A 26,931-nucleotide genomic window follows, 5' to 3' on the forward strand; every position below is an offset into this window, starting at 1 on the left:
CACATGTCCCCTACTCTGGAGGATGTGTTAGCAAGGTACCATTTTAAAACAGAGAGACCAGGCCCTCAACAGACTTAAAACCTACTAGCACTTTGGTCCTGGACGTGACAGACTCCAGAAATATGAGAAATTTCTTGTTTCTGTATTACCCAATTTGTGGCAGCTTTTTATAACAGCACAAACAGGTATAGACTCAATCCCATATATTATCAAGCATTTGTTTAAAAAAAATCAAATAAATAAGCAGTGCTAAGAAAAACACATATATCATTCTGGGGCTTATTATTTATCATTTCTGAATCTCTCATAGATCCAACTATTTATACCTGTTTTGGTGAGAGTCACACACCAGCCAATAAACCTGTTTAGAATAAACCCACTGGTTTAAGTGTGTATGTGTGTGTGTGGGAGGGGTGTTTGTAGAAGGAGCCAATTCCTTGATGTCTATGATTTACTATTTGTCTTTTGAGCTGAGGATTTAGAATAAACATTCAACATTTCAGAGATAGCTGGAAGGGTGGTATGCAACCTAGATTTCTGAGGAAACAGAATAAAAGAAGTCAGGAGTTTCTAAACTGGAGAATGGGCTTGCGGAGACTTGAGTGTCCACAAATTCCCTGAAATGAGTGTGCAAATACAGTGTGTGAGTACCCTTTGTTTTCAAGAGGGATTTAAAATGTTTGTCAAATTCATAATGGATCCAACTTTTCCAAAGAGTTATTGTCAACTGCATCAAGTGACATGCCAAAGTCATACAGCTGCTTAAATTAGGATTTAGTTTCCAATTTCCCATCTTCTTATCCAGCATTCTTCCCAATATACCTTAAATTGAGTTAGGTATGACATACAGACACAGCCATCAAATCTGAGAAAGGGACTGTTGGCCTAAATCTTGTACTGGGGAGAACAGCAGCCTTGAATCTAACCAACTACCATTTGGGCTCTGCCACGTCTAGCTATTGATCTTAAAAGTTCTTTAACTTTGTTTTATGTTCCAGTTTCCTCATCTGTAAATTCTGATGGTAATAATTAGACTTAATGTTGTTTTGAACAGGGTAGGTAATGCATATAAAATCTATGACAGGTATCTACCATATAATAGCTACCCATGCTTGCCAAATTGAAAAGTAGCACTTTAATTTTGCTTTATATTTAGACTTGACCAACAACTTAAAAAAATCATGCCAATATGGCTTTTCAAGTGAAATGTTAATTATAATCCTACTAAGGAAAATAAAGCACTGGCAGCCATGAATATTATTTATATTTTAGAACAAAAACCTCTTTTTTAAAAAACCTAGAACTGCAATAATTAATTTTTGCTAGTTATAAGGCATTACAATAAATAACCTTCCACTGATTGATATTTCTGGGTTTATGAGAAATTAGAGAAGTATATGAAGGCAGTTGAGGTGAGCAGATCACCTAGAGTCAGGTAGAGATGCACTTGTACTTATTTGCAGTGCTGTGACTCTGATGCATTTGGATCACTGATGTTCCCATATTGTGTCAGTATATCAGATTACTCATATGATAAAACAAAGTGAAATTACAAAATGTAATGTCTGCATTAGCCATAGGGGGCTAATGTCAAATGATAAGGCTGGGCTTTTAGATCCATACTAACTGGCTTAGGCATAGTCTACCCTCTGTCAGTGGATAGAGTATAGGCATCCTCTATCAGTGGGAAAGCTTCCTTTTTGGTGTGGGTCAGTGGAGGAATCAGAAGATCTGGATTCTAATGTGAGCTACGTTATTTATTTGTGGAACAACTCTGGGCTCATTTTCTGAGCTTCAGTTTTCTTGTCTCTAATGGGTACTTTTTTATCAAGTAATATATTTATGCCACTACCTCATTAGGTTGCTGTATTCTATAAATAAATAACTGATACAAAAACTACATAAGACAAACTCTTAGAATTCAGGAATAAAGAGATTAGTGATAATCATAAAGTCAAGATTACCTAGCTAGTTAGTGACAGAGGTATGCCCCAAACTCAGATTTCCTTGTTCTTCATCTTCTCATTTGTCTCTTTTCCTGCTTTAATAAAAGTATACTTTATGAACAATTTTGGATTATGAGATTAACATATTATATTTTGTGATTGTGCATACATCAGTATTAGCTTCCCTTTGATCTTTATTTGAAAATATTTATTCTTAAACCATTAAAATAACTCTTATTACCTCTCTTATTTAGGAATTACTATTTTATCTTAAGAACTGCTTAAATATGGAGGGTATCCCTGTGGTAATTGGATTTGTCAAAAATGCAATTGAGTTTCTACAGTGATTATAATTCAACAATTGAAAGGCTTTTGTATTTAGAACTCTCTTGAATTCATTCCGCATTTTTCTCAGCATAAATAAAATGAGTGTGATTTGGAAACATGTCATGAAATGTCACTGCTTTCAAGAAGTTCAATGAGTACGTTGGTGCCCACACACAATTCCCAATTTTGTATATTTTTTCCCCCTGTCATCTTCTCAATTGAAGTAAAGTAAAAGTTTGCTCTATTAAGCAAAGACAAAGACAACATGAATCGCCGCAGCCAATTCTAGTGTTTTCTCTAGTATCTGTCAGATCACTCTGCAGTATAATAAGGAGAGAGAGGCTAGCTCTATTGGAAGAATTACTAAAATGCCCAAATTAAGGCCCTCAACCAAAGTCATTTCAGTCGGTGACACAGGTGGAACCCATTACATGTTACAAATTGTGCATGAAGTCATTTAACATTTTAATACACTCAAAAAATCTGGTCCTGGGCTAGCAAACCTGTCCATCCAGGAGAGGGTTCAGGTAGTGGTCATGTGGTTCCAGTCGCCATCATTCTGTCTTTGGGGTCTGGGATATAGAATGATTGACTGTACACTTAAATACCTACTGTTTAGGGCTTAGTTGAAGACAAAGTGCTGTTCATGGTTGTAATCTAGATTAAAGCTTTCTGTGCAGCCCATAAACTTCAATTAAATGCTCTAACCTTTTGTGTAACACTTCAAATTGAAAGACTTTTGGTTTCTAGGTCAGCTCTAGATTTTGGGTATATTTTCGGGCATAGAGCTATAAAAAGGCGGGTTCTAGTCTGATTCAAGTGCTTTTGCTTCTATATTGTAAAAATAGCATATGAATAAAATGAGCATACGTTTCCAACTATCATAATAAAGGTTCAAGGAGGTTCTTTTTTTTATTATTCTTCAATATACTTCGTGGTTCAGATGTGGAAAATAACAGGTTAAGAAAAATAATGACAAAGTGCCAAAAATATAGGGAGCTAGTAGTACTGAGTGACCTAATTCTGAGTGGAAATAACATTATAATACAGCAAAGGCTGAGTGAAAAGTTCTCTCCATGCCAAATTCATTCTCATCTTACATTCGTCTATTTTATTTCTATAATTTTCCTTACTTTGCTAATGAAAAAAATGATTTCTCTGTGACTTGGTTTTGCTTTACATTTACTATGGAAATAATTGAAGAGACCTGAGATGATAAATTGTTATTATTTTTTATATTTTAAAATGAGAAATATGCATATAAAACGTAAACCCTCTACATATACTAATTATAGTTTCTAAACAACCTGAAAATAAGAAATTACCTATTTGACACTACCCTGCCTAAACTAGCATTGCTGCCTAAACTAGCATTGGTGAAACTTGATGAACTTAATCCAGGATGAGAGATTTTAACTCTTGAACACCTAGTATATTTGATCAAGTAAAAAAGGGCCTATAACATTTTCCGCAATCAAAAGTAAATTGTGAGAATTTTAAAAGCCTATTTATAACACACAACACCCTTTTGAGGATAGGAGACAGCAGATATGAACCTGCTCAAATGCTGAAAGATTATTTCTTGCTCTCCCAAATCTGAAAATAAATGTATCATTGCCTTGGTGCTTATTAGGAAAGTTTTGAAGCAGAGTCCCGCTTTCAAATTAATCTTGGGCACTAAGGAGGCAGGCAGGACTTGGTCAGAGCTATGAGATAAGGTGGAAGTCAACATCGTTTTTGGAAGCAAAAAACAAAAAGGGAAAGATACATGAACAAAAATAGGTGAAAATGTCCAAAATGTGAAGTCCTGAGAAGAGCTGGGTCTGAAGCTAGTATTATTCCATGTTTTATAAGACATCAGCAAACTAAGCAGTGAGCCTACCCGTTGAAGAGGACACAAAGCCCTTGAGGAACCAGTGGGGATGAGCATGGTTATGAGATAGGTGGTAGCCCTGGCTGGCTACGTGATACACAGAAGGGTTTGAATGGCATGACAAACTGTTTTTGTAAGGACTTTTCAATCCAATGTGCTACTATAACCCCAAAGACTAAGAAAATGCTGAATATTAAGCAAGGACTCCTAAAATGTTCGACTATGGCATGGGAAAGGGGTTTACTACTAGAAAAAGGTGAGTGAAAACTACTCTTTCCATGCATTCTGAAGGAGAGCTAGGTATGTTTCAGGAGTAATCCTCAATTAATCATTCTCTCTAGAATATACTTCCACTGCAGCTTTGAGAGACAGATTACCAAGCAGTCCACAAATTAGACACACCAAACATTTCCAATGTACTTAATTTATATTAATTACATCACCAACTCCTAAACTTCAAACTTTCCCCAGTGGATATCCAAATTTATTTAAAAACAATCAATCCTCTCTCCCTCTTTAAGTAGCCAGTTCATTTATGGGCCCCTTCTGACAATCCTCTATTCATTCATACCCTTCAACAGCCATCAGTAAACAAGCCAAGCCCAATTTGCTTCCCCTATAATAACATCAATTACAGTATCAAGTCTGGGGTGGAAGTAATAAGGTAATGAGGGATGGTGCTCTTGTGTCATGGTATCAGTGAGACTGTGCATCTGTAAGAGATGTATTTGTATAGGAAAGAGTGAGAACAAACTGTATATGAATCTTAGGTAAGTAATTTCCTACATGGCTAATAACTTAGCTAAACCTAAATTCTCATGTATGTATTTAAGTCCCCCAAAATAACAGTATTAATAATATCTGCATTTCCTTACCTTCTATTGCTGATAGGAGAACACGGGAATGATCATATGCAATTACATTTGCATATCTATTCTTTGGTTTGTTTACTTCCAAGTTTGAATGTTCCCATGTGAACTGCTGGCCAGGATCAATTGACTTTAAAAGAAAAACAGCACATACAAAATCAATAGTGAATAACACAGAATTATAGGCATTTATCACAGTAACAAACATGATTTAAAAAGAAAATTCTGAAGTCACACTCCATCAAGACCACTCTAGCTCTGAAGCTGAACACTAATGCAAACAGCATAACACAAAATGATTAATCATAGTAAGAAACAGTGATAGTCACCAACATTGATTCAAAAGAAAAAAAAATCAATATGGATGTCCTGTTAATATTGGAAAGGCAGGTTTTTAGTTTTACTTCTCCATTTTCCTCTCTGCTGCTGTAGTTACAAGTTATCTTGGTTCGATATTCCTTCTAGTTCTGTGAACATTATTTAATCTTGATTACACTTTCCTAAGTGCATCTAAGCCCAGTCTTTAACTTGAACTGTCTTTCACCGGCTATGCTGCCTGTTCTTCTCCTACATGCTCATGTCTTAATGGCAACTTAGGGTTTTGTCTGTTTCTTTGTAACATACTATGGGCAATTATCACTGGGCAATTTGTACAACTCACACTGCTAACAATAACAGAAACAAAGGGAGGTCAAATTAATCATCACAGTCAGAAAGTAAATTTATAACCCAATGCAGATAGAGTATTTTTTTCTATTTATCCTTTTTCCTTTTACTATTGGGTTATCATTGTTCATCAAGTTTAGTTCTTTTCTTATTTTAGCTTTAATTTCTTTGATGTTCCAAGAAATTATTCAACCAAAATATTTAAACAAAATTACTGAACAATCTAACATAAACATTGTACAAATATTATATATACACACATATATACATATACACACGTTATAGGTAGAACTATTATTTCAAGAGCAAATAAGACTCTAGTGGACTTGTTAATTTCCAGCTGTGCTAAGAAATCAAAACATCTTTTCTTTCATCACAGGATGCTGACACCTTTTTTAAGATTTCTAATTTCATGCTGTATGGAAATATGAGTTGAATAATAACATACATGATTTTAAGTGATCAAAATCAAGGTTTCAATAATAATAATAATAATAATAATAATAATAATAATAATAATAATATAGGTTTACATCCAGGTGAAATATTTTTTAAAAGGTAATAGAATTTTTAGCAGTTATTTTTGATGCTAGATATTTTCTATGCCTTTACATGTATCTGCAGAAGTTGAAAGTAAAACATGCACAACTGCTATCATATTAAAGATGAATGCTTTCTATGGATAGCATGACAGTATAGCACATTAAGCCTGTCAACTCTTAAATAGCTTCCAAATAGTAAAAAAAAAAAAAAAAAAAAAAAAATCAGCAGTATAACTATGCAGTCTCAAATTAACTAAGGAATATAAAACCTTTTTTAAAAAAAATTCTTAGCCTGTGCTAATCTAAAGAGGCAATCATTGAACAGTATTCAGTGAAATAATTATCCATGACTTTGGGGTCTAAAGAATAATGTTATCAAAGGACTTTCTAATTTGTTCTTCCAGGGAATGTATGCCATCCCCTGCAGAACACAATTCTCTCCAAGTAATCCGTGAGCTAAAGAAGCTGAAGTTTTCACATGTCCAGGAAGTAGTTTTCACATGTCCTGAATCTGCTCTACACAGAATAGCTCAATTCAATGACTAAGACTCACCTTAAACTATCTCAGGTTGGTCCTAAATCCACAATCCCAATGCCATTCCTTACATCCAGAACTTCAGCATGTGCTGTCTCATTGAAATCCCTTCTCTAACCTCTTATTCCAATCCATTCTTCACACTGTGGTCAAAGATGCTTTGTAAAGTGCAGAGATGAGTCAGGCCCCCGTCTAAGAACTTCTACTGGCTCTGGTGAGTTTATAGCTTCAACTCTAAATTCCTTGTCATAGTCTTACATGTATAGCTTTAGTGATCTTTGCATCTACACTGTATCTGGCTTAGTAAATAGTTTGATGGATTTTTTTTTAAAAATAAATGAATAGAATTAATGAATACATGTTTTTGAGAAAAGTTCTTAAAGAGAAATCATGGAGTAGTTTCTCTATATAACATGGAAGTTAGAGAACACAGTATGAGATCTTCAATGTACCATGTACCAAAATTTTTAATACTTAATACCCTTTATCATATGGCTTAGAAATTAAGTGCATAATCCTGAAATTAAAACTACCACTAATATTCCACTTCATACTAGTAAATATTACTGGGTAAAGACACTGTCACATTATCCCCTCAGATATCCCAACAAGATGCTAAGGTCACTGATATATAGTGGCTTTTGGTAAAAGGTATTACTCTATTACTCTCTGATTACCTTGTTTTATTCTGACAAAGATTTCCCACATATGTATAAAATGGCATACATTTCATTATAATAATAAAATTGCATCTATCAACTCAAACACACAGTTAATTCCTGTTCATTTCTGCTCTTGCCACATATCCTTAGCCCTCTGTGTGATTTATTAAATACCTACATTGTTCAAAAATTGGAAATGGAAAAATGAGCTGTGTACCACATGTTAATATGCTTCGACTTAAAGTGTGGTCCATGAGAAAATGACCTACAAGTAACAGGATGATTATAATAATGGCTGCTGAGTCATTATGCTTTAGATACAATATAATTTAATTTTTACAATTGTTATGAGGTAACTATTGATTTTCCCCCCATTTAACAGACAAGGAAATTGAAACAAAGAAAGATTAGTTGAATAAATCGTACTGAGAGTCTGCTCTGTGACAGGCACTGTGATACTTGATGGTTAAGAAATTTGGCTCAACACACACAGACTCCTAGTTATCCTCAAACTCAGGTCTGTGTGGATTCAGAGCTCAGCTGAGAATTACTAGGGGGTGATTCTGTTCCTTAACCTTCCAGAATGCCAGTGCAAAACGAGGAAGCTCAACACATGAAGCACTTCTAAGTATAACTATCCTTTACCTCGCCATTCCGAATGATATTTCTTCCCAACTTATCATTTTGTGTCATTCTAGGACAATTACATAAGGAATCAAGTTTTAAAAATGAGGTTGGCTTCACGTGGATGATAAAACAGATGGGACGCAGCTTACATTTATACTTGTTTTACACGGATCAAACAAACGTTGATTAAATAATGCTGACTTGTCTGTGTGCAACACAGCCCTCATCCATCTGGACCTATCTGTCTGACTGAACGTTTAACAATACACAGCATAGGTCATTATTTTTGGAGCTTGTCAGAATGCTGAGAGCAGTAAACTCAGTAAGAAGAATAACTACTGAAAGTAGGTAAGGTATCCGAACTTTTTAATTTTTTTTTTTTATTTTTTGTGGGGAAAAAACAAAAAACTTTGAGAAAAATCATGTTTCCATTGTCCATGATAATGAGTCAAACATCAGAGATGAATAAGATCCTAATTCTCTAACCCCATTTTTTAGGTTTTTCTTAGTGTAAGGGATGCATGGTTGCTTTGCCTCTTTGTTCCTTGGCTTCCTTTGCTGCTAAGGATGAATGAAACAGTCTACACAGAGAAAGAGGAGTGTAGATCTTGAGGGGTGCAGAAGTTGACTTCCAGTTGGAACTCACATTTCTAGCTGGTTTACCCTGACCATGCATCTTCCTACTACAAGGTAAGCCTAGGTCAGTCACCACAACAGTATTCAAAACAATGTGGAATAAGCACCCTTTTCCCAAGGGACTCAATTCCGTTCTTTGGACCTGCTATCAGTATCTGTTTGTGAGGCTGGCTCTCAACTCTTTCTATTCATCCTGTGGTTAGACACACTTCCTGTGTGTCATCCTTGCCTTCCCAGCACTCAAACCACAGTCCTAACTTCTGAAACTGGAATTCTGGCTAGGTTTTTTTTTTTTTTTTCTCCTCCTAATCTCCCTTGAGGAGAATTTTGCAAGTTGGAAATAAAACAAAGTAGATTTATTCAACCAATCTGATTAGTAGACTCTTTATGAACTATGCGACATTTGTACGTGGAATTGTTAAGGAGTTCATGAACCAGAAGGATCTCTACTCAGTCAATAAGTTCCTTGAGACAGAATCCTGGGTGGGTGTTACATAGTATCTAAAACATTACCAAGATACCTAAGTATTGCTGTCTGCTGGATTGGTGCTGGGCTGCCCTTCCAGCTTTTGACAAAATCACCCTAATACTAACAGATCTTCAACTCAATAGCTTTGCTTCACTGAGAAAAACGTGACCAAATAGAAGGAAAATCTTCCTTGTGAGTGATTTAAAGAAGAAAGAGAGTCCAAGTCGACACTTGGTAACATCAAATACTTTGCATTGATTTAGACTTGAACGTGATGGTCTGAGAGTTCTAATCTTTAACAAGAACTTTGTCTTAAAATAAGTTATTGGAAAAATAAGCTATGTAACATAAAGGTTTATAATTTTGCACTGCACTCTTGATTAAAAAGCCAGAATTCAAAAGAAAATATTTATAACTAATATTTATAATAACACTTAGATAAAATTTTGTTTTCTTTCTGCTTTTCACATATTAACCTTATTTTACCTTCACAAAGAACCTAGAAGTAGAAAAGAACCACTATTAGCACGATTCTGTGGTTGAATAAAACTATGGTACACAGAAGTAACTATGTCACAGTCAAACAGATAGTGGGTGAAGAAGCCAGGTTTGGGTTCTAGGCATTCTGGCCCCCAAGTCTGAGGGCCAAAGGGCCATGTTATGCTCCTCTGTAGCTAAGCTGGAGAAAATTCTTTGACTGTCACTCACTTGCCTTTTGGTTGTTTCTCTGAAATGTAATACAAAGAAGGCTGGGAATAGACTCTGTAGACTACTGATGATCTATTTTTGTAATTTAAACACAGAACAAAAGAGTGACCATAAATCTGAACATCAGATTACAGACACTGAGTAAAACTTCATCCCAATATGAAAGTGATTTTTTTGTAAAGCTGAGATCTTTATCATCTAAAAGCAACGTCCTTCAATAGACTGCAGAATTCAATGCTTACACAGAAGAAAAATATAATTCCCATATGCAAAACACCACATAATAGTAGTTACCCTGTTCCACTCCACTCTTGACCTCAGGAAGAAAAAAACCTCAAAATATTCCTTTAGAAACTCATCAAAGAGAAACCACAAAAAAGAGAAGAGATTCATCTTATTTCTGTGTTTCTAAAACAACTAACAAAAATTTAATTATACAGAATAAATAGACCATCTACTTCACTAGCCAAACTTAGAGTTCAGACCATCATTTTTATAGGGATTTGAACTTTCAAAGACCTCAACGTTGAGAGAAATACTATCTTTCCACATCATTCTCCATTAGCGGGCTTGTTTGGCTCTTACTCAGTGTGGTTTGCTGAGATATTCTCAAGTTCTTTCTGAGGTTTAGAACAATCTGCTATTGACCTTGTGTTTCTGCAATGAAGGCTTTTAAAATTCTTATTCATTCATACTCTCTATTTGAAAATGGTAAGTTAATATATATCCATCTGAAAAAGACCCATGTTTGCATGGTTGGGAAGGGCTGTGTTTTGCACTGTTGGCAAAGCCCTGCAGTTGGCATAATAAGTACTTTCTTCAAAGAAGAGCATGAGTTCCTTTGAATCCAACAATACTTTATAAACTGGATGTGAGAAAGGGGTGGAAAGTCCAGTGATGGGCAATGTCTGAGAGTCAGAGAGCAGCATGTTAGCTTTCTCTTTGCACTTGATTAACTGGGTCAGGTCATGTAACTTGGGTCTGTTTGCTCTATTTCCTTTTTCCTTTATCTTCCAAGTGTTAGGTTTGTGCCCTCCTCCTCTTATCTCCCTTGATCCAATTAGTTATCAAATCTTACTGAGTCTTTCCTTATAAGGGCACCTTTGATCCAGGCTACCATTAGAGTGTAAAGAATTCCACCAAAAAATTTTTCCAGGCTCCTAGGGTTAATTAATGAATGAATGTTGAAGTTCCTCACCTTTAACAGCAGGAAAGACATACAAGATTTATAAATGTACCACATTTATCAAAGGTAGCTGAAAGTGCTCCAATCGGATATTTTGTACAATTAAATTTTATCTCCAGGCAACAGTTACATCAACTCTATATGTTGCCCAGTGGTTTGATCTGAAATTCTGACTGCAACATATTAGGTAACAAATATAGAAAGTTGCTTGAAGTAATATTTCTCTATATACATTTTTTTTTTTTAGAATTGGTACGTAGGGAGGCAAAAAGGATAAACTACACTCATAGTGAGTCATTTAAATATGTAAAGTAATTATTTGAGGCAACGTTTTGGTAAACATTTTCTTCTGAATCACATCTCAGCACTAAGGAAGAAGTTGTTTATTTCAAAGAGGATACTCCTAGACATACATTAAAATTATCTTCATTTACCAGGGATTCAAAATGATGAAAAACAGCTTCAATAAAGACAAAAACACGGGATTATTCCTCAACTCAGTAGGGCAACATAATGTGTTCTCTGGAATCCAAATAAGTTGTTTTACTACTTTATGTGACTGTGGAAAGGATTTTTGAGAGATCCTTCCAAATAAGGGTTTGAGAAAAAACATGCACCTTTAAGATATGGAGATTTAAAATGCCAGAGTTTTCATTATGCATTCCTTTTTAATATGCCCAACACTTTGCAAAATACTAAAAGCAAAAGTTATTCCTGGTTCCCAAAGGCAATGTTTTAGTGCAGTGAGAGCAGTGACATGTTTTAATTCTAGTGTTTTAGTTTTTATCTATTTATCATCTACATCAAATAAAATGAATAAGAAGAAAGGGTTGGACAGGTTTATAGTTGATGTTCATAAGGACCAGAGTATCACGGAAAATCACTTTACAGACAGAGTTCACACATCAGGATTTCTGATGCTATTTGAAAAAGCAAAAAGAATTAAAGAATTTCAGACAGCCGAGGACAGGAAAAGGTTCTTAGAAATTTATGAATTGTAATGCATTCCACTGTCATATATAACAAATTAGAATAAAAAATTTAAAAAAGAGATAAAGTTGACTGAACTGGTAAAAAGCAATTACAATAATTTACAAATATAAGTCACTTGATCAGCAAATCTTCAAGGGATTGATATTAGGAATTAAAATTGGTTGTGCACTCTAGGAACATTAGAGAATATAGCAATTGTACATAAGTAACAGTCAAATGAAATGATCTATTGAAAGCAATCGATGCGTACTGTTAAACTGAATATTTTGTAGTTGCAACCTTTCTTTCCCATGAAAAATAGCACCCATTTTGGGCACAAAATTAGTAAGATAAAAACATTCACTCCTCATCACCCTTTGTTAATGCTGGCATTTATGAAGACACAAAAGGATCAAGGGTAGAGCACCTGATGCAGAGTTATCACTAAAAGAATGCTAGATATTCTGTATCCTCCGCCTGCACACACTCACAGCCTCCTGTCAGAACACCCTTGGCCCAGGGCAATCTTAGCAACCCAGCAATGTCTGCTTTCTCCTTAACGCCAATCCTATCTACTCTGACATAAAACTTCATATTCACTTTTAAGCACAAAACTTAGGGAACTGCTCCATTAATTTAGACAAAGAAATCCATTTCTTCCCTTCTACTTACTATATGACAATCTATCTACATCATTTGGAACCTAATCCGTCTTTGGGGCAGAGATAACACAAGTGCACAAGTAGCCACATATCCTTCTTACATTTTCCTTTCATTTGCTAATAGAGGACTGATCATTCAGGAAAAAACAGTGCATAAGTAAATTCAAAAGAAAACCAACTGATGAATGAATAGCTCAGTTCCATAATTGTTGTGACTCATACTGCCTCAGCATTTAAAAAGCAACACTGTAAGGAAAACAGCAAAGATAAATCATCATCTCGGTTTTTAAAAGTCAGATGGAGTTTTCCTAAGTGATAACATTAACTCTTTTTCATAAAACATAGGAAGTTTTAACCTGATTTTAAATACTTCCCTCCCCCATATTTAGTTTCAGATGTGGACAGGGGTGGGGGGAAAGATGAAATTCAAAACTGAAACATGAATCAACTTTGTTAATATTCAGTCCATGCCATTCTAATCTTATTTTCTGGATCAGAAAAAAATTCTACATCCAAAATGAAATGAGAAAAACTGGCGCTTTCTCCAAGTCTGTGACAGAACATAGAAAATCCCAAAGAATCACTTAAAAAACTCTCTACCTCATTTCATCCCCAAATGTATTTTGTACAAACTATCTGGTTGAAACACAGGAGTTCCCACAAGTGCCTTTTGGGCACAATATATATGTACTAAGAAGCCCCCTTGCTGTTGATATTATTCTTTGCAGGAAAGGTAGCAATATAACATACTAAATATAAACTTCTAATTAAAGAAGACACACAAGCTGATCATTATTACTTATTCCCATGGTGCTTAGGTATCTTAGAAAGTACTTACAATCAAAAGTTTCAGTAGACTGTTCTCTTGCACATAAGCAAACTATAAACACTCAAACTAACACAACTTAGAATTTAGAGTTTCTTTCTAAACTAAAAGATTATTTCCAAAATTTATTTGTTTTGTTCAAATTGTACAGTGTTTATATATATATATATATATATATATATATATATATAATTTTAGTTGTAATTGGACACGATACATTTTTATGTGGTGCTGAGGATTGAACTAGAGCCCCCCCATATGCTAGGCGAGTGCTGTACCGCTGAGCCATAACCCCAGTCCTGTACAGTATTTTTTAAAAAATATTTTTAGTTGTAGATAGACACAATATCTTTATATTTATTTAGTTTTCTTACATGGTTCTGAGGATCGAACCCAGTGCCTCATAGGTGTGAGGCAAGCACTCCACCACTGAGCTACAATCCTAGCCCCTTACAGTGTTTTAACATCGTGATATTCTTAAAGACTATTCCAGCTAAAACATTGTATTAGAAATTACACTGATAATTTATCATAGCAACCCTTTTGAAAAAGCTGGAATCACTTGAGAATATTGCTACAGGGGAGTGATTTCTCTGATGTTATATACTCCAGCATTTAGCATATAGTTCATTTTTAAATGTATTTGCAGAATGAATCCGGCAGGATACAGGGCAATGATGACTGTTTTCTGGAACCTTAGAATTAGTTAAGTAAGAGTCTCCTTCAAAGGTGGATGCTGATCCAAGACAGGGAGGGTGGAGACATGGAAAAAATGAAGGAACTCTGATTGGGCATAGGGGTGGGAGGGTGCAGGGTGGGCAGGAAAGATGGTGGAATGAGATGGATATCATTATCCTAGGTACATGTAAGACTGCACATAGGGTGTGATGCTACATTGTGTACAATCAGAAATGAACAGTTGTGCTTCAATTGTGTATAATAAATCAAAATGCATGTGGCTGTCATATATACCTCATTAAAAGAAATAAATTTTAAAAAAGAAAAAACTGGAAAAAATGTAAACACAAGCTGGATTAGATGGGAGATATGTAAAATCATTTAAAATAAATTGAATGGCTCTCAGTTCACACTAGGCTGCAGTTTAATTCATAAGAGCCCTTCTTATGTGGCACTTTTGAAATACACCCTAAGCTCATACCCACAGCAGCCTTTCATGCCATGACCCTAACTCTTGCAGACTTCCGACTCAGTATTCGCATGTATCATACAAGGGCTACTTGCTAGGTGGCAGTTCAGTATTGATCACACTACCAAATTCTTTTCCCCAGCGGTATGTGTTTATACAATTAATCAACCAGTTTGACATAAAACAAACTAAAAAACAATGGGGAAAAAGCTGTTATAACAACTGTGCTCTGCAGAAGACTCAAGGTCAGAAATGTTGGGAGTTGTGGGGAGAGTGGAAGGGTTCAGATGAGATGGAAGAAAAAATTTTCACAACAGAGCTCTGGTGCAGGCAGGGTTTTGGTTAGAGAGACCTTAGGTCCTGGTTTACATCTGTGGTCCCGGTGTAATTATTAATAATACCCTCTTTCCCACTTGGGGCAATAAATTATGTGGCCATCCCAGATTAGAACATGTCCCAACTTTGTCCTACCCACATAAATGAGCTTCAGGACAGGGTCATGACCATCAGAGTCAGGAGTGCAGGGGTGTGGGTGTCAGGCTTTGCTAAATACTAAGTTCACTTACAGACTGTGTCATGGAAAAGTGGGTGGGGAAAAGTAATGAGTAATTTCTACACTATATCACCTGTCCTCACATCCTTAACCTTGGGATACAACAGTGAGATATTAAAACCAGAAAGAGAAAAGATGGCTGTCCTGACTCAATGAAAACGTAACTCACGTGGGGAGCTGCATGCAAGAGAGAAAAAGGAAGCGGGCAGAGTGTGTGCTTTTTAACAGGTACCCTGCTCTCTGGAAAAAAGAAATCAGCAATGTGGCCTGTTGAGATTACCACTTTTTTCCTTTTTTAGGGGCAGGGTAGATGATGGGAGGAATGTGTTAGTGAATAAGCTGGTTGGATGTGTGTTCAACTGTGGAGCAAAGAACAAAGTTAATGAACTGATTTTCTACATGGATAACTCATTTTATAGACATAATATTTCATCTTTGGTGTGCAATGTTTTATTTTAAGACCACGATTGAAAGATAAGGTTTGACTTACTTTTTTTTTTCTTTTTCGTGCTCTAAAAATGGAACCACAGATTTACTGCTGGAGTATTACACAATTCATCCACCATACGTATCTTAGAAACACAGTAGGTTCCAAGTATTAGAACATACATTAACGTCTTAAAAATCTGCCTGGATTAACCTATCTAAACAAACACTAGGCCAAGTTGGTAGGAAAGTCAGTCACAGACATACAGAAAACTGAGGGACCAGAGGATGATAACCATGAGACTCTGGGCCTCTGTAAAAATGGCAGCATTCAGTTGTCACAGTTAAATAACATGCCACTGAGACCATAGAACTGAGGCAAGGAAGACCAAGGATCAGACTCTGGAGCAAAGTGACCTGATTGAGGTGCTCTCTTGGTCTGAAAGCCTGGCTTAGAGTCACTTTGCCTTCTCCAGTGGAGTAACATTCATCCAACTGTGCACTTTTATTAAAAAAAAAAAAAAAAACCTGAGCTGGACATTGATTCATCCATTTCCTAAGGCTAGATCTCAGATGCATTAACAGACACTAGGCTCCACCCAAAATTTTTGAAAATGAAAAATGAGTCTTTTCCCTGGATAAATGGATGTGACAACCATTGCAGAATAAATTACAATAGTGGGGGGGGTGGGGAGCTTGAAAAGAGCCTTTTGGTATTATGAGACTCTTAAAATGACCTATAGTATAAAAAAGTATAAAGTTAATGAAATTGCTATGTAGTTACTGATATGGAAAGATATTCACTTTAAATTTACTTTATTAAATTTAAAAAGATTATAAACAGTTTTTTTGGTTAAAAACTGTATCCTATAATCCTATATACATACACACACACACACACACACACACACACTCATATATACCTAGAACGTTGTATACCAATACTATCAGCACTTACATCTGGGATGTACAAGTTCATAATAATTTTTAAAAAATATTTTTTAAATGTTGGTGGACCTTTATTTTATTCATTTATTTATATGCAATGCTGAGAATCAAACCCAGTGCCTCACACATGCTAGGCAAGTGCTCTACCACTGAACCACAACTCTAGCCCCTCATAATAATTTTAATGCATTTCATTATGGTTTTATCTGTGTTCTTCAGTTTTTCAGTGTGTGAACACTGTAATATTTTGAGAAATGAGAAGAAAACCGAGTTTCAGAACACTTTTGAAAACTACCCATTTGCCTTCCTCAGGTAACGGTAGAGGCAGAGGGAGCAAATTACAGAGCTCAACACCTAGGAGGGTATTTTGCAATGTCCATAACAAGTTTATCAACTAGGTTTTATGGTCTACGGGGGTAACAATATTCAGTGTAGATTTATGATTAAGAAAGCATATTGAGAACTGAGGATATAGCTCATTTGGTAGAGTGCTTGCCTCACATGCACAAGACCCTGGGTTTAATTCCCAGCAATGCGTGCACACGTGTACACATACACACACACACACACACACACACACACACAGAATGCATATTGAAGAGGTAACACAAGCTTAGACTATCTTCTTCCAAACTCACCAAAGAATAGAAGTGAGAAGGAATCAGTTTAAACTACTACTTATTTGATGATGATGTTGAGGAGTGTATTGATATTATTCAAAGCATCTCATGTAATTCTTAAAGTTAGAGGCAGACTTTATCTCCATATTACAGTTGAGATATTGAGGCCTAAGGAGTGAAGACACTTTCTGTGAGTCACACTGGTAGTCTATAAAGTAGGGGAGCTGTGTTGTAAATTCAGGGAGTTTTGACTTTGAGGTCTGAGCTCTTACCCAATATGCTCTAGAGACAGAGTATGCGTCCGTGTATAAATTATAAATCTACTATCATAAAGCTTAAGTCCTCATTTCAAAGCTGTGGACAGCAAGGAAAATAGATTAAACTCCAGATGTCTCTGTCAGTTTTGGTTTAATGATGCATTAATATACCATAGTAACTTTCGGGTTCCAAAACTTTGTGGTAATGAAAGACAAGCTATAAGCTTTCTGTCTGGTTAGATTTTTAACCCAATTTTCATCAAATCCAAGAGTGGCATCTTAAGTATAATCTTTACCCTATAAAAGTAGGAACAAAGACACAGAATCCCTATCTTTCCTTCATTTCTACCAACCCAATAGTGCCTCCTTCTCCCTCTCTCCTCTGCATTACAAATGCTGCAGGAAAGGACAGAGAACTGATGCACATTCATATGTGGAACTGAATAGGTATAATGGAGCAAAGGCTAGAATAGTATTGGCAGGAACTACAGAGAATAGTGAGAGACCAATAACTCATGAATAACAAGTCTGCACTAACAGTTTTAATGACTAGTCTAATGGTTTAATGGATAGCACTTTAATAGGATTTCTAGTAGAATCCTTCTGAAAGCTTGTCTTCAATAAATCTGTCATTAACAAAAGAAGTAGCCTGCTTTACCACATAACCATAGTTTACTGAATCTGAACACAAGGAAATTATGGCAGTTGTCACCCTGCATTACCATCCTCGTCTCAGGTCTACTATTGTGTGAGAAATGGCTACATGCTCAAAATGGAGGTTGCAATGAAGGAAGCATATTTACACTAAAGGAATGCAGGAGGCATTAAACAGGATACAAGCAAAAGCTCCTGACTGTCAGATATCTGGGTATGAAGACGAAAGCAGAGACAACTGCAAGCTAAATGCAAACGTTATGTGACCAATGAAACCTCAAAGACTGGCTGGAATTCTCTTTGAAATGGCTAATTGAATTCTTTGGGGTGATTCTTGTTTAAATGCCTATTATAGCATGGTTTCCACGTATGAGTCATACTTGTTTCATGTTGTTTCCGATGCTGACTTCAAATCCCTTCCCAAGGGCTTCCCATGTTGCATTCCTCTGGATGCGTACTACCCTGATATTCATCCTAAAGTGGTTATAATAAGTCCTAATAAACAATCCTAAATTCCAGTGCCTGGCTCTATTTTTCTCATGTCAGAGGTTCTCAATTCTCAGTTCTCCACATTGGGATATTTCTTGCCAGAGAGCACTTATCCTGTTTTTCTAAATCCTTCCTTTCTTTCAAGGTGCAGTTCAAATCCCACTCTCCCCAGCCACTCCTGCCTAGAGATATTTCCCAAACATCTGCCCATGTGCCCGCCACCAGACATTACAGCATGGACCGTCCTCTTGGCAATGAGCCTGATTTAGCCTGATTTTTCTTATTTTAAGGACATTTAAATTCATGACTTTTCTTTTCATTTGACAATTTTTTTATTTCCCCAACTCTATTACAAATTCTTGAACAGAAAAACAGCCTATCATATATCTTTGTAGCCTAAAAAATAGCTAGCCCAGTACAGGTGCATATAAAATATATGTAAGACATATTTATATAATTTTAATAATTTCAGAGTTTTGCCTCAATTTCCATGCCAGTCTTTAGAAATTGGGATACTCATTTTTTTTGTACTTACATTTTCACATCCTGAACCTTAAAATGTAGACAAAAAATTCTGAACCCAAGAGTAAGAGACGAATCCCTTTCAGATTACCTTCCCCATAGATGCTGATAGCAATAAATTCATCAACTTTACAGCATTTTATATTGATCATCAAGACTACTGAAAATAGCTCATCAGCCAGGCTACAGTCCATTAAATTTGTATAAATTGAAGAAGGCCTAGAGTATATTAGAAGATTAAAAATCTCTCTTTTCCAATCCAATGTTGAAAACATTTATATAGGTATAAACTTTCTAGGAGATTTATATATGTCTATTTATGGGTAATATTACTGTAAAAGTGACTTAAGATCAAAAGTATTTATTAATCCAATAAAATTAAACATAATTATATACCAAAAAATATAAATACATCTGACTTCACTTAAAACACCTAGTATTTATAAGAAAAATTAGATAGAATTTGCTTTTATTATACATAATAAGTCTTATTTACTCCAATTTGAGGATGAGCTCTAATAATTTAATAGGACAGCCAACAAAATACAAAGAAGCTCAACATCAAATAGCAAAATAAATGCTCTGTGAGATGAGTCTTTTTTTCCAATATGGATATTAAAATGCAAGAGTCCTTTGGCCAATGATTTCCAATAAGGGAAAAACAGAAAAAGATCTATTTGATACTTCAGAATCCACATTTCTTTCTGGAGGAATGTATTTTATCTAGCTTGGAAAATTTTAGTTGAAACTATAACATACAATACTATGCTTGTTAACTGCTCCCATAGCTTACAGAAACTAAGAAGTTCTGCCGGGGAGATATAATGAAGAACAAATTCTGTCCCTTAATCTTATATACATTCAAATTAACAGAATATGAGAGGGAGAAAAATGAATTTTCTCTAAGACAGGTCCAAAAACCTCAGAGTTTGAAGGATTTATTTTTCTGTCCAAGAAATCAGGAAGTACAGACTTCGAAGAATAGATTTTTGACAGTTGCTAGCACTCTAACTGCATTCTATGGGATTTCTAAGTCCTGGAGTTTATTGAATGTCAGAGGAGAAAAAAAAATCCCATCACCCCTCACATTGTAAATGTAAAAATATAAAAAATAAAAATCCAAGCATTACATTAAAGTAAAACTCATGCTAGATTATACTGAATCCTAACAAAATGTAGTTATTGTGGCTCTGGATTAAACTTTGGTTTTTAACTGACCTTAGTACTCCCAGGGTCGAGCAAAGTATCTAGTATTCTGTAAAAACTCAGCAAATGTCTGTTGCATGAGTGACTTGAATGCAAAGCTGGGAAACAACAAAGACCTCCCACAAGCAAATATTAAATGTTCTTAAAAATTGTTTTAAAGGTAGCTAATATTTTTCCAATTGGTCTACCTTGTTCTCAAGGATGTTTGGGAGAAATGAGCAGCTTTGTTTCACAGAGCTCATTTGTTTATTCTCTGATGAAAATTATAATCCTTGGTTTGTGGCACTGCAATTGGTTGCTGTGGGAATGATTACAGATGAAAAACAAAAAGATTATATCCCTCTTCAACAGCAAATGAGTACCAAGAGCAGATGAACTCTTAAGGAAACAAAGATGTTCTTTTCATGCAAATATTTTTATGATAAAACTGCAGGGAGGAAAAAAACTGTTATTCCATGAAATTTGCTGGTGGAATTTTCGATTTCAGGAAAAGTGATATTTTTTTTTTCCCTCCCAGAGTTGGCCTTCAGCCATAAATCTTCAAGATCGTTTTTCTTTACAGACACTGGGTCAGTAAGAAAAGTGAGTTCTATAATCAACATTCTTCTCTTGCATCAACTTAGGCAGGTTAAGGGTTTCCCTCTTTGTGTACAGAATTGCCCTCAGGGGGCTCAGTCTCCTGCACTGTCCTGACTCTGTATTGCCCAGGGGAGGTCCATGGAGCACAGCCAAAGGTGCATCCTCCTGCTACAGAGGGTAGCACCACTCTGGAGGCTGCTGCTCCTGTCTGCAGAAGCCCTGCGGCAGCACAGCAGTAGAATTACCAGCTAATGAAGCATCTTTACTCATGACTTGATGAATGACATGCATCTTGCTGTCATGGGACTATACTTAGGCAGAGGGAGATACCAAGAGCAAACCATTCTCCCGTATCATTTTTTCCCCTAAACTCTTGCATACATTCATTCTAGAACCATTTTCCACGCTGGTCACAGGGATACCCTAATTAATAAGATTCACTGCCTGTCCTAAAGAAGCTTCAATTTTAGTGAAGACATGGCTCTGAGTAAGAAGATGAAGGCTTTGTACTGTCAGACATTCAACACAGCAAAGAGCATGTCAAATCTGCCTCATACACAGTGACAGACCCCTGCATCCCCTTAATCTCAGCCTGGTACTCAAGCCTCCAATTGGAGCTTGCCTCAGACTCTACCACTTCCATGTTCACACAACTCCTCAGTTCCTTCCCCTTATAAAACAAATGTATTCATCAAAAGTGTGTGTATGGGGAACATACTGGTTTCCTAGTTTCTATATAATATACCCACTTAAGAAACAAATATAAAGTGTAGCCATGGAATTCTTCACTTTAAAACTGTGAGTTTCATATGTGAATGACATATTTCCACAATGAAACAATAAGTAAAAATATATAAGTATATCACATAAACTTGTTTTTGCTCTAAAAGTGCTTTTGTTTCTTTCTGTTAATAAACATTACTACTTTATCACAGTTCTTGATCATTACTCACATTTCTAGAACTGCTTATAATCTGGGTTCTACACAGGCAGAAATCCAAGGTAGGATGACTTTAGATGGAATACTATAGTTGGCCTTTCTTTTCCCCTCAGAAAACATTTTCCCTTACTCATCTGGGGAATCTACTTAGAAAACATGATTTGTCACATAATGTTAGATGTGAAACTCGCTGAGTGACTTCAGCCATGTCACTTAAACACCTTAAAATATATTCTCATAAAAATGACAGAGGTGGTTGAGAGGCAAAGATCCCCAAATCCTCTAACTCCACTGTGGAAACTTTGTGACCCTGGATTCAAATCTCTGGAATTTGATGAAGGATTTTTTTTTTTTTAAAGACAACAGGAGAATTCCTGAGCTGTGACAACAAAGATCAATACAGAAGGAACTGAAAAGAAACAAAAAAAGGAAATCAATGCCCAACTGCACAGCAACATCTACCATATCCAACACTCAGGGTGAGAATTTTTGTTCTCCTCACGTCTCAAGCGATGACAGGAGGTCGATTAATTATTAGGGGAGAAAATGGGGACTAAATTCTCCCACCTTTCCTAATGCAGCACCCTCGCTGCTCTTAATACAAAGGGAGTCCACATTTCACTGTTCATTAACTATACTAATTATAGGTCCTCCTTCTCTGCCATGTCTGCACTCTCTAGTGACAAACCAACAGAGGAGATGGGTCCTAAGTCTGTGGGGTGCGAAGAGGCATCAACACAGTGGAAAATTACGGAGGAATCTGGCAGAGAATATGATCTTCATAACATCAACTTTGAACTGTATTTTATAACAATCAGATAAATAGATTTCAGGGTAAAAAGATGAGGGGTAGGGAGACTGACTCTACAAAGGTCTCCTAGTGGAATCACCTCTCTGGTACTTGAGCTTCGGCCTCCTGATCAGTTCATGAACACGACATTCACCATACATACCCTATCCTTTAGGAGAAAGAAAAGCTAGAGCTAAAGAAAGCCAAATAACAATAATGACAAACCCTTAGGCTAATGGAAAGGAATGTAAGTGGGCAAGTAGTTTGCATACTCCCGCCATCTTGAAATGTGGCAAACTTCCTTGATTGAAAAGTTATAGTTCCTATCTTTTCAAGTCACTTAAGCAGCTTTTATGTAAAATTAAGATGCAGAAACATAAGAGGATATTTTGCATAGATGAAAGGACATTTTTAAAATCTTAAGGGTGTTGTTTTGTATCATTTAAATAGGTTTATAGAGCTTAATTTATTGTAGTGAAGAAGTTTTCCTTTCATCAAGGCTCTTATCTAAATGACACTGAAATCTGACTTGTCATCCGGGGAGAAGAGGGCACCTTGCCAAAATGTCTTCACTTTTTCTTAATCTTCAGGATTAGACAAGTAGGTAGACTCTGATCTACAGTTTAAAATGCCAAGAAAGGAAACAAGTCAATACTAACCATTCCATGAGAGTTAAGACTAGGTCTTTACACCTTCTAATCCCTTCAAATACCCACTTTTCTTTCTTCTCTTTACCTTCCCAGTGAATGGTCAAGGTCCAAAGTCAAAGGTGTTCAGTATTATTATGGGTCATTATAGAATATGACTGGTGAATTGTTGATTTTAACTCAAACAATCAAATATACTGTTTGACAAAGTTGGGACAGAGTGTTAGCTATTACTTTTCAGGTATTCATTGTAACCCTTTGTCTTCTTCATACTTGCTAATTTTTAATAAGAAATAAATATGAACATGAAGAGGGAGGCTGGGTAGAAATGTTCTAACGAATGCTAAACAAGTTCTTTTGTGTTATTGTTCAAAAAATGTCTCTGACATTGAAAGTAAACAAATAAATTATAACTATATCAATTAGAAATTTGGCTATTATGCCTAATTTGGGATCATGTGAACAGTATGTGACTACCTTAAATAAATTGAATGGCATAAAATTTTCCATGGTGAAAACTGTGGTATAAGGAGATCAACCATCAGAGGCAACTGTGTATAGCATAGCAGTCACAGCATGACCCCCTGCAAAACCATGTGGGTTCACATCCCAACCCTGCAGTACTTTCAGTGTGACTTTGAGCAAGTTGCTTTTCTGTAGTTCAGAACCTTATCCAGTACTACAGGGACACTGATAGAACATACCTGAAAGGGCTGATGAGTTAATATATGTAAGGTGTTTCAAAGAGCCACTGGCACATGGTAAGCGTTATATGAGTGTTTGCTATCATTGTTATCCTTGCAAAGCACTAGGTACTATGACACCCTGGAGAAATCTAAGTATTATTCTCATGATATAAAAATGTTACATAGTTTAATAATAAAAAGGCAGTTATGAAAAAATTCTTAAAAGTGGCAAGAAAAATCAGGTGTGATGGCCCACTGTTAATCCCAGGGACTAGAAAGGCTGAGGCAGAAGGATTGCCAGTTCAAGGCCAGCCTCAGTAACTTACCAAGACCCTGTCTTGAAATAAAAAATAAAAAGGGTTGGGGAAGTAGCTCAGTGCTAGAGCACCTCTGTTCAATCCATAGTAAACTCCCTCCCCACCCCCTGCCACACACACACACACACACACACACACACACACAAAACTGGCAGGGAAAGGGAGGGAGGGGGAAGGAGAGGATCAATAAAGGAAAAGGGGTGGGGGAAGAGAGGAAGAGGGAGCCAGGAAGAATAAAGTAAATGAAGGGTCTCCGTGAAGCTCTGGCTGGAGTGGGGAGGACTGATGAATGCCTGCTATTAAGGAAACTTACTCAGCAAGTGAGAAATAATTAAGTTCTGATTATGCTGCACACATGAACTTTTTAGTTAAAGCCAAATACTCCAATTGCTGCATCTGTGATGATTAAAAGACTAATGTTTCCCATGGCATAGCCAAATCTGCAAATTCCTGTAACGTCTTAATGCTCATATCCTTGTCTTTTATCCTTGCTGTACTCCCCAAACATGGTGGTGAGCCCAACAATTATTTCTCAAAAGGAGTGACAAACTGTTTCGCCACAGTTGAGAAACTATGACAAATAACACTGTCATTACCATTTTTTAAAAATTTAAAAATAAATACATGAAAAAGGAGTGACATACTTGTGATCTGGAGTAGCAATAGGCTCTCTGCAGCCTCACTCTGAGCCTCATGGCAGCATTGTTAAAATTCTCCCCAAAAGCTGTCTCAGAAGAAATAGTAACATAGGTGCATTCATTTAGTCCTTTAGGTACTTGCAGCTTTAGGAGTAGAAACAGGAAGTGATTTCTGTGACTTGAGAATACTTTCATGATCACCCACTGCAGACTCCTTAACATGTTGTCATGACCTTCCAAGGGTATAATCGCCTTTCCCACCTCGCTGCCCAGCAGCATGGACTGTGAGGTTGTGGTGACAGCTACGGAACCGAATGTGGTCCCCTGCATAAGTCATGCTGCTTCACTTCTCCATGGCTCTGTGCACATACCTCCCTCAGCCTGGGGTCTGGTATCTCTAGCAGTTTTCATTGACTCTCTAAGCCAAGTTCCCAGGGAAGACCCTCCTCAATACTGCTTCTCTCCTGACATCCACTTACAATTATTGCTTCATTTTTTCCCCTTTTTCCTAGGATTCAATCATTCACGATAGAGCCCATCTCTTGATCATTTTTTATTCCCCAGTATACAGATAAAGGCATTCAAACTGTTCTTATAAACAAACAGGGGAAAGCAAGTTGTCTAGGGGCATTAAAATTCATAGCAGAGATACCAGGATGGTTTCTATGTAACAGTATGACAAGTTATTTTCTACATCTTTTTCTGGACTTTATAATGTAGATTTAATTTCCAGAAATATAATATAACATATATGAAAAGAACTCTGCAGACATTATAATCACACTCCATCCTTTTCCTAATTGCTTCTACAGAGCTCCACTCTGGAACAACGAGAAGGGGATATTATAGAAGGTAAAATAATTTGTGAAAGACAGTTAATGTTATTAAGTGACTAAAAGGTAGCTCATGAGTACCGAAGTCTACAATATCAGGGGCCACTTCTGTACTGAGTACAGAGAACAAGGGGCCAGGCATCCAACATATATTTACCTTTGTTACAACCTCATGAGTAGATGCTAATAGTCAAATCTTAAAACAAGGCCAAGTGGAACGGGTGGTTTGGGGTTAAGACCAAAGCTCCTAATGGTTGAGTCAAAACATGCATCCTGTTTCTCTTGACTTCACAGCCCTCTCCAGCATCTGCTATGGTGTCCCTCAAAGTGTACCCTAAAATCCCAACTTCATTTAAAATCAAACTCAAAAAAGCAGTGTCCTTTTTTACTTTTTCCTGTTCTCTTTTGAAGTTGAAAGCTTGCTTTGGAACTAAAGACACTTCAGGATTGGCTGCATCCTGACAGTCCTGGTCTCCACATGGGAGCAGGGGGTAAGATATTCTGGTCAATGTCCAGTGGTGGTCAAGAGCCAGTCAGTCATGGTGAACTTGTATGAGAACAAGGACTGTCAGAAAGCTAGAGTTAAGAGAACTTCCCCCCAAGATGAGTAGGACTCTCACAAGAAAAAAAAAAAATGAAAGGCTCAAGCATGAAAGATATCAAGTTTAAAGTTGGCAGGAAAAAAAATGTCTGAGGTTCTTAAAAAAAAAAAAAAAGTGGGTGAGAGAGCAAACATTTTAAAAGTCCAAATAGAAATAAGCTTTGAAACTTGAGAAATGGGTTGCACTTTGAATTCTATTAACTACAGAAGTTCAGAAAGAATATAGACTATAAACACTTAGACACACACCCTGATTCTAGAGGCAATGTTTTCTTTTAAGATGTGCTGCTGTGTCTTTGTGTCTGACTAGATTTGTTTACAAGATGCAGAATGGCAGCCAGCTGGGAAGGAACTCTCTGTACCTTTATATCTTACTTGGTGAGGTTGGGTCCTTAACTACAGAAAAAAGAAAGCATCTTCTCAGATTGCCAACTGGCTGGCCCACCTTCACTAAAAAGCCGCACTGGGAGTTTAATCAGTGGGTACTTTTGAGTTAAATCTGAGGGTCTGCATTAAAATGTATTCACTTCTGTACTCTTGAAAGATAATAACAGTCTATTTTCTGAGAAAGG

At 36.4% G+C, this 26,931-nt stretch overlaps 1 protein-coding gene across 20 annotated transcripts in view; it reads right to left on the minus strand.

Annotated features, from left to right (window-relative positions):
• The window catches only part of Ptprd (protein tyrosine phosphatase receptor type D), a 2,207,759-nt gene that overhangs the window by 66,484 nt on the left and 2,114,344 nt on the right, over nt 1-26,931 (minus strand). For all 20 annotated transcript variants that reach the window (XM_058579708.1, XM_058579705.1, XM_058579707.1 and 17 more), the window contains one exon: nt 5,022-5,145. In XM_058579708.1, coding sequence (XP_058435691.1) covers nt 5,022-5,145 — 124 coding nt within the window. The remainder of the gene's footprint in view (nt 1-5,021; nt 5,146-26,931) is intronic.

This window comes from Marmota monax, unplaced genomic scaffold, assembly GCF_021218885.2.
Source record: "Marmota monax isolate L192 unplaced genomic scaffold, Marmota_monax_Labrador192_F-V1.1 WCK01_AAM20220418_F8-fsc00124, whole genome shotgun sequence".
In the NCBI taxonomy this organism is placed as follows: Eukaryota; Metazoa; Chordata; class Mammalia; order Rodentia; family Sciuridae; genus Marmota; species Marmota monax.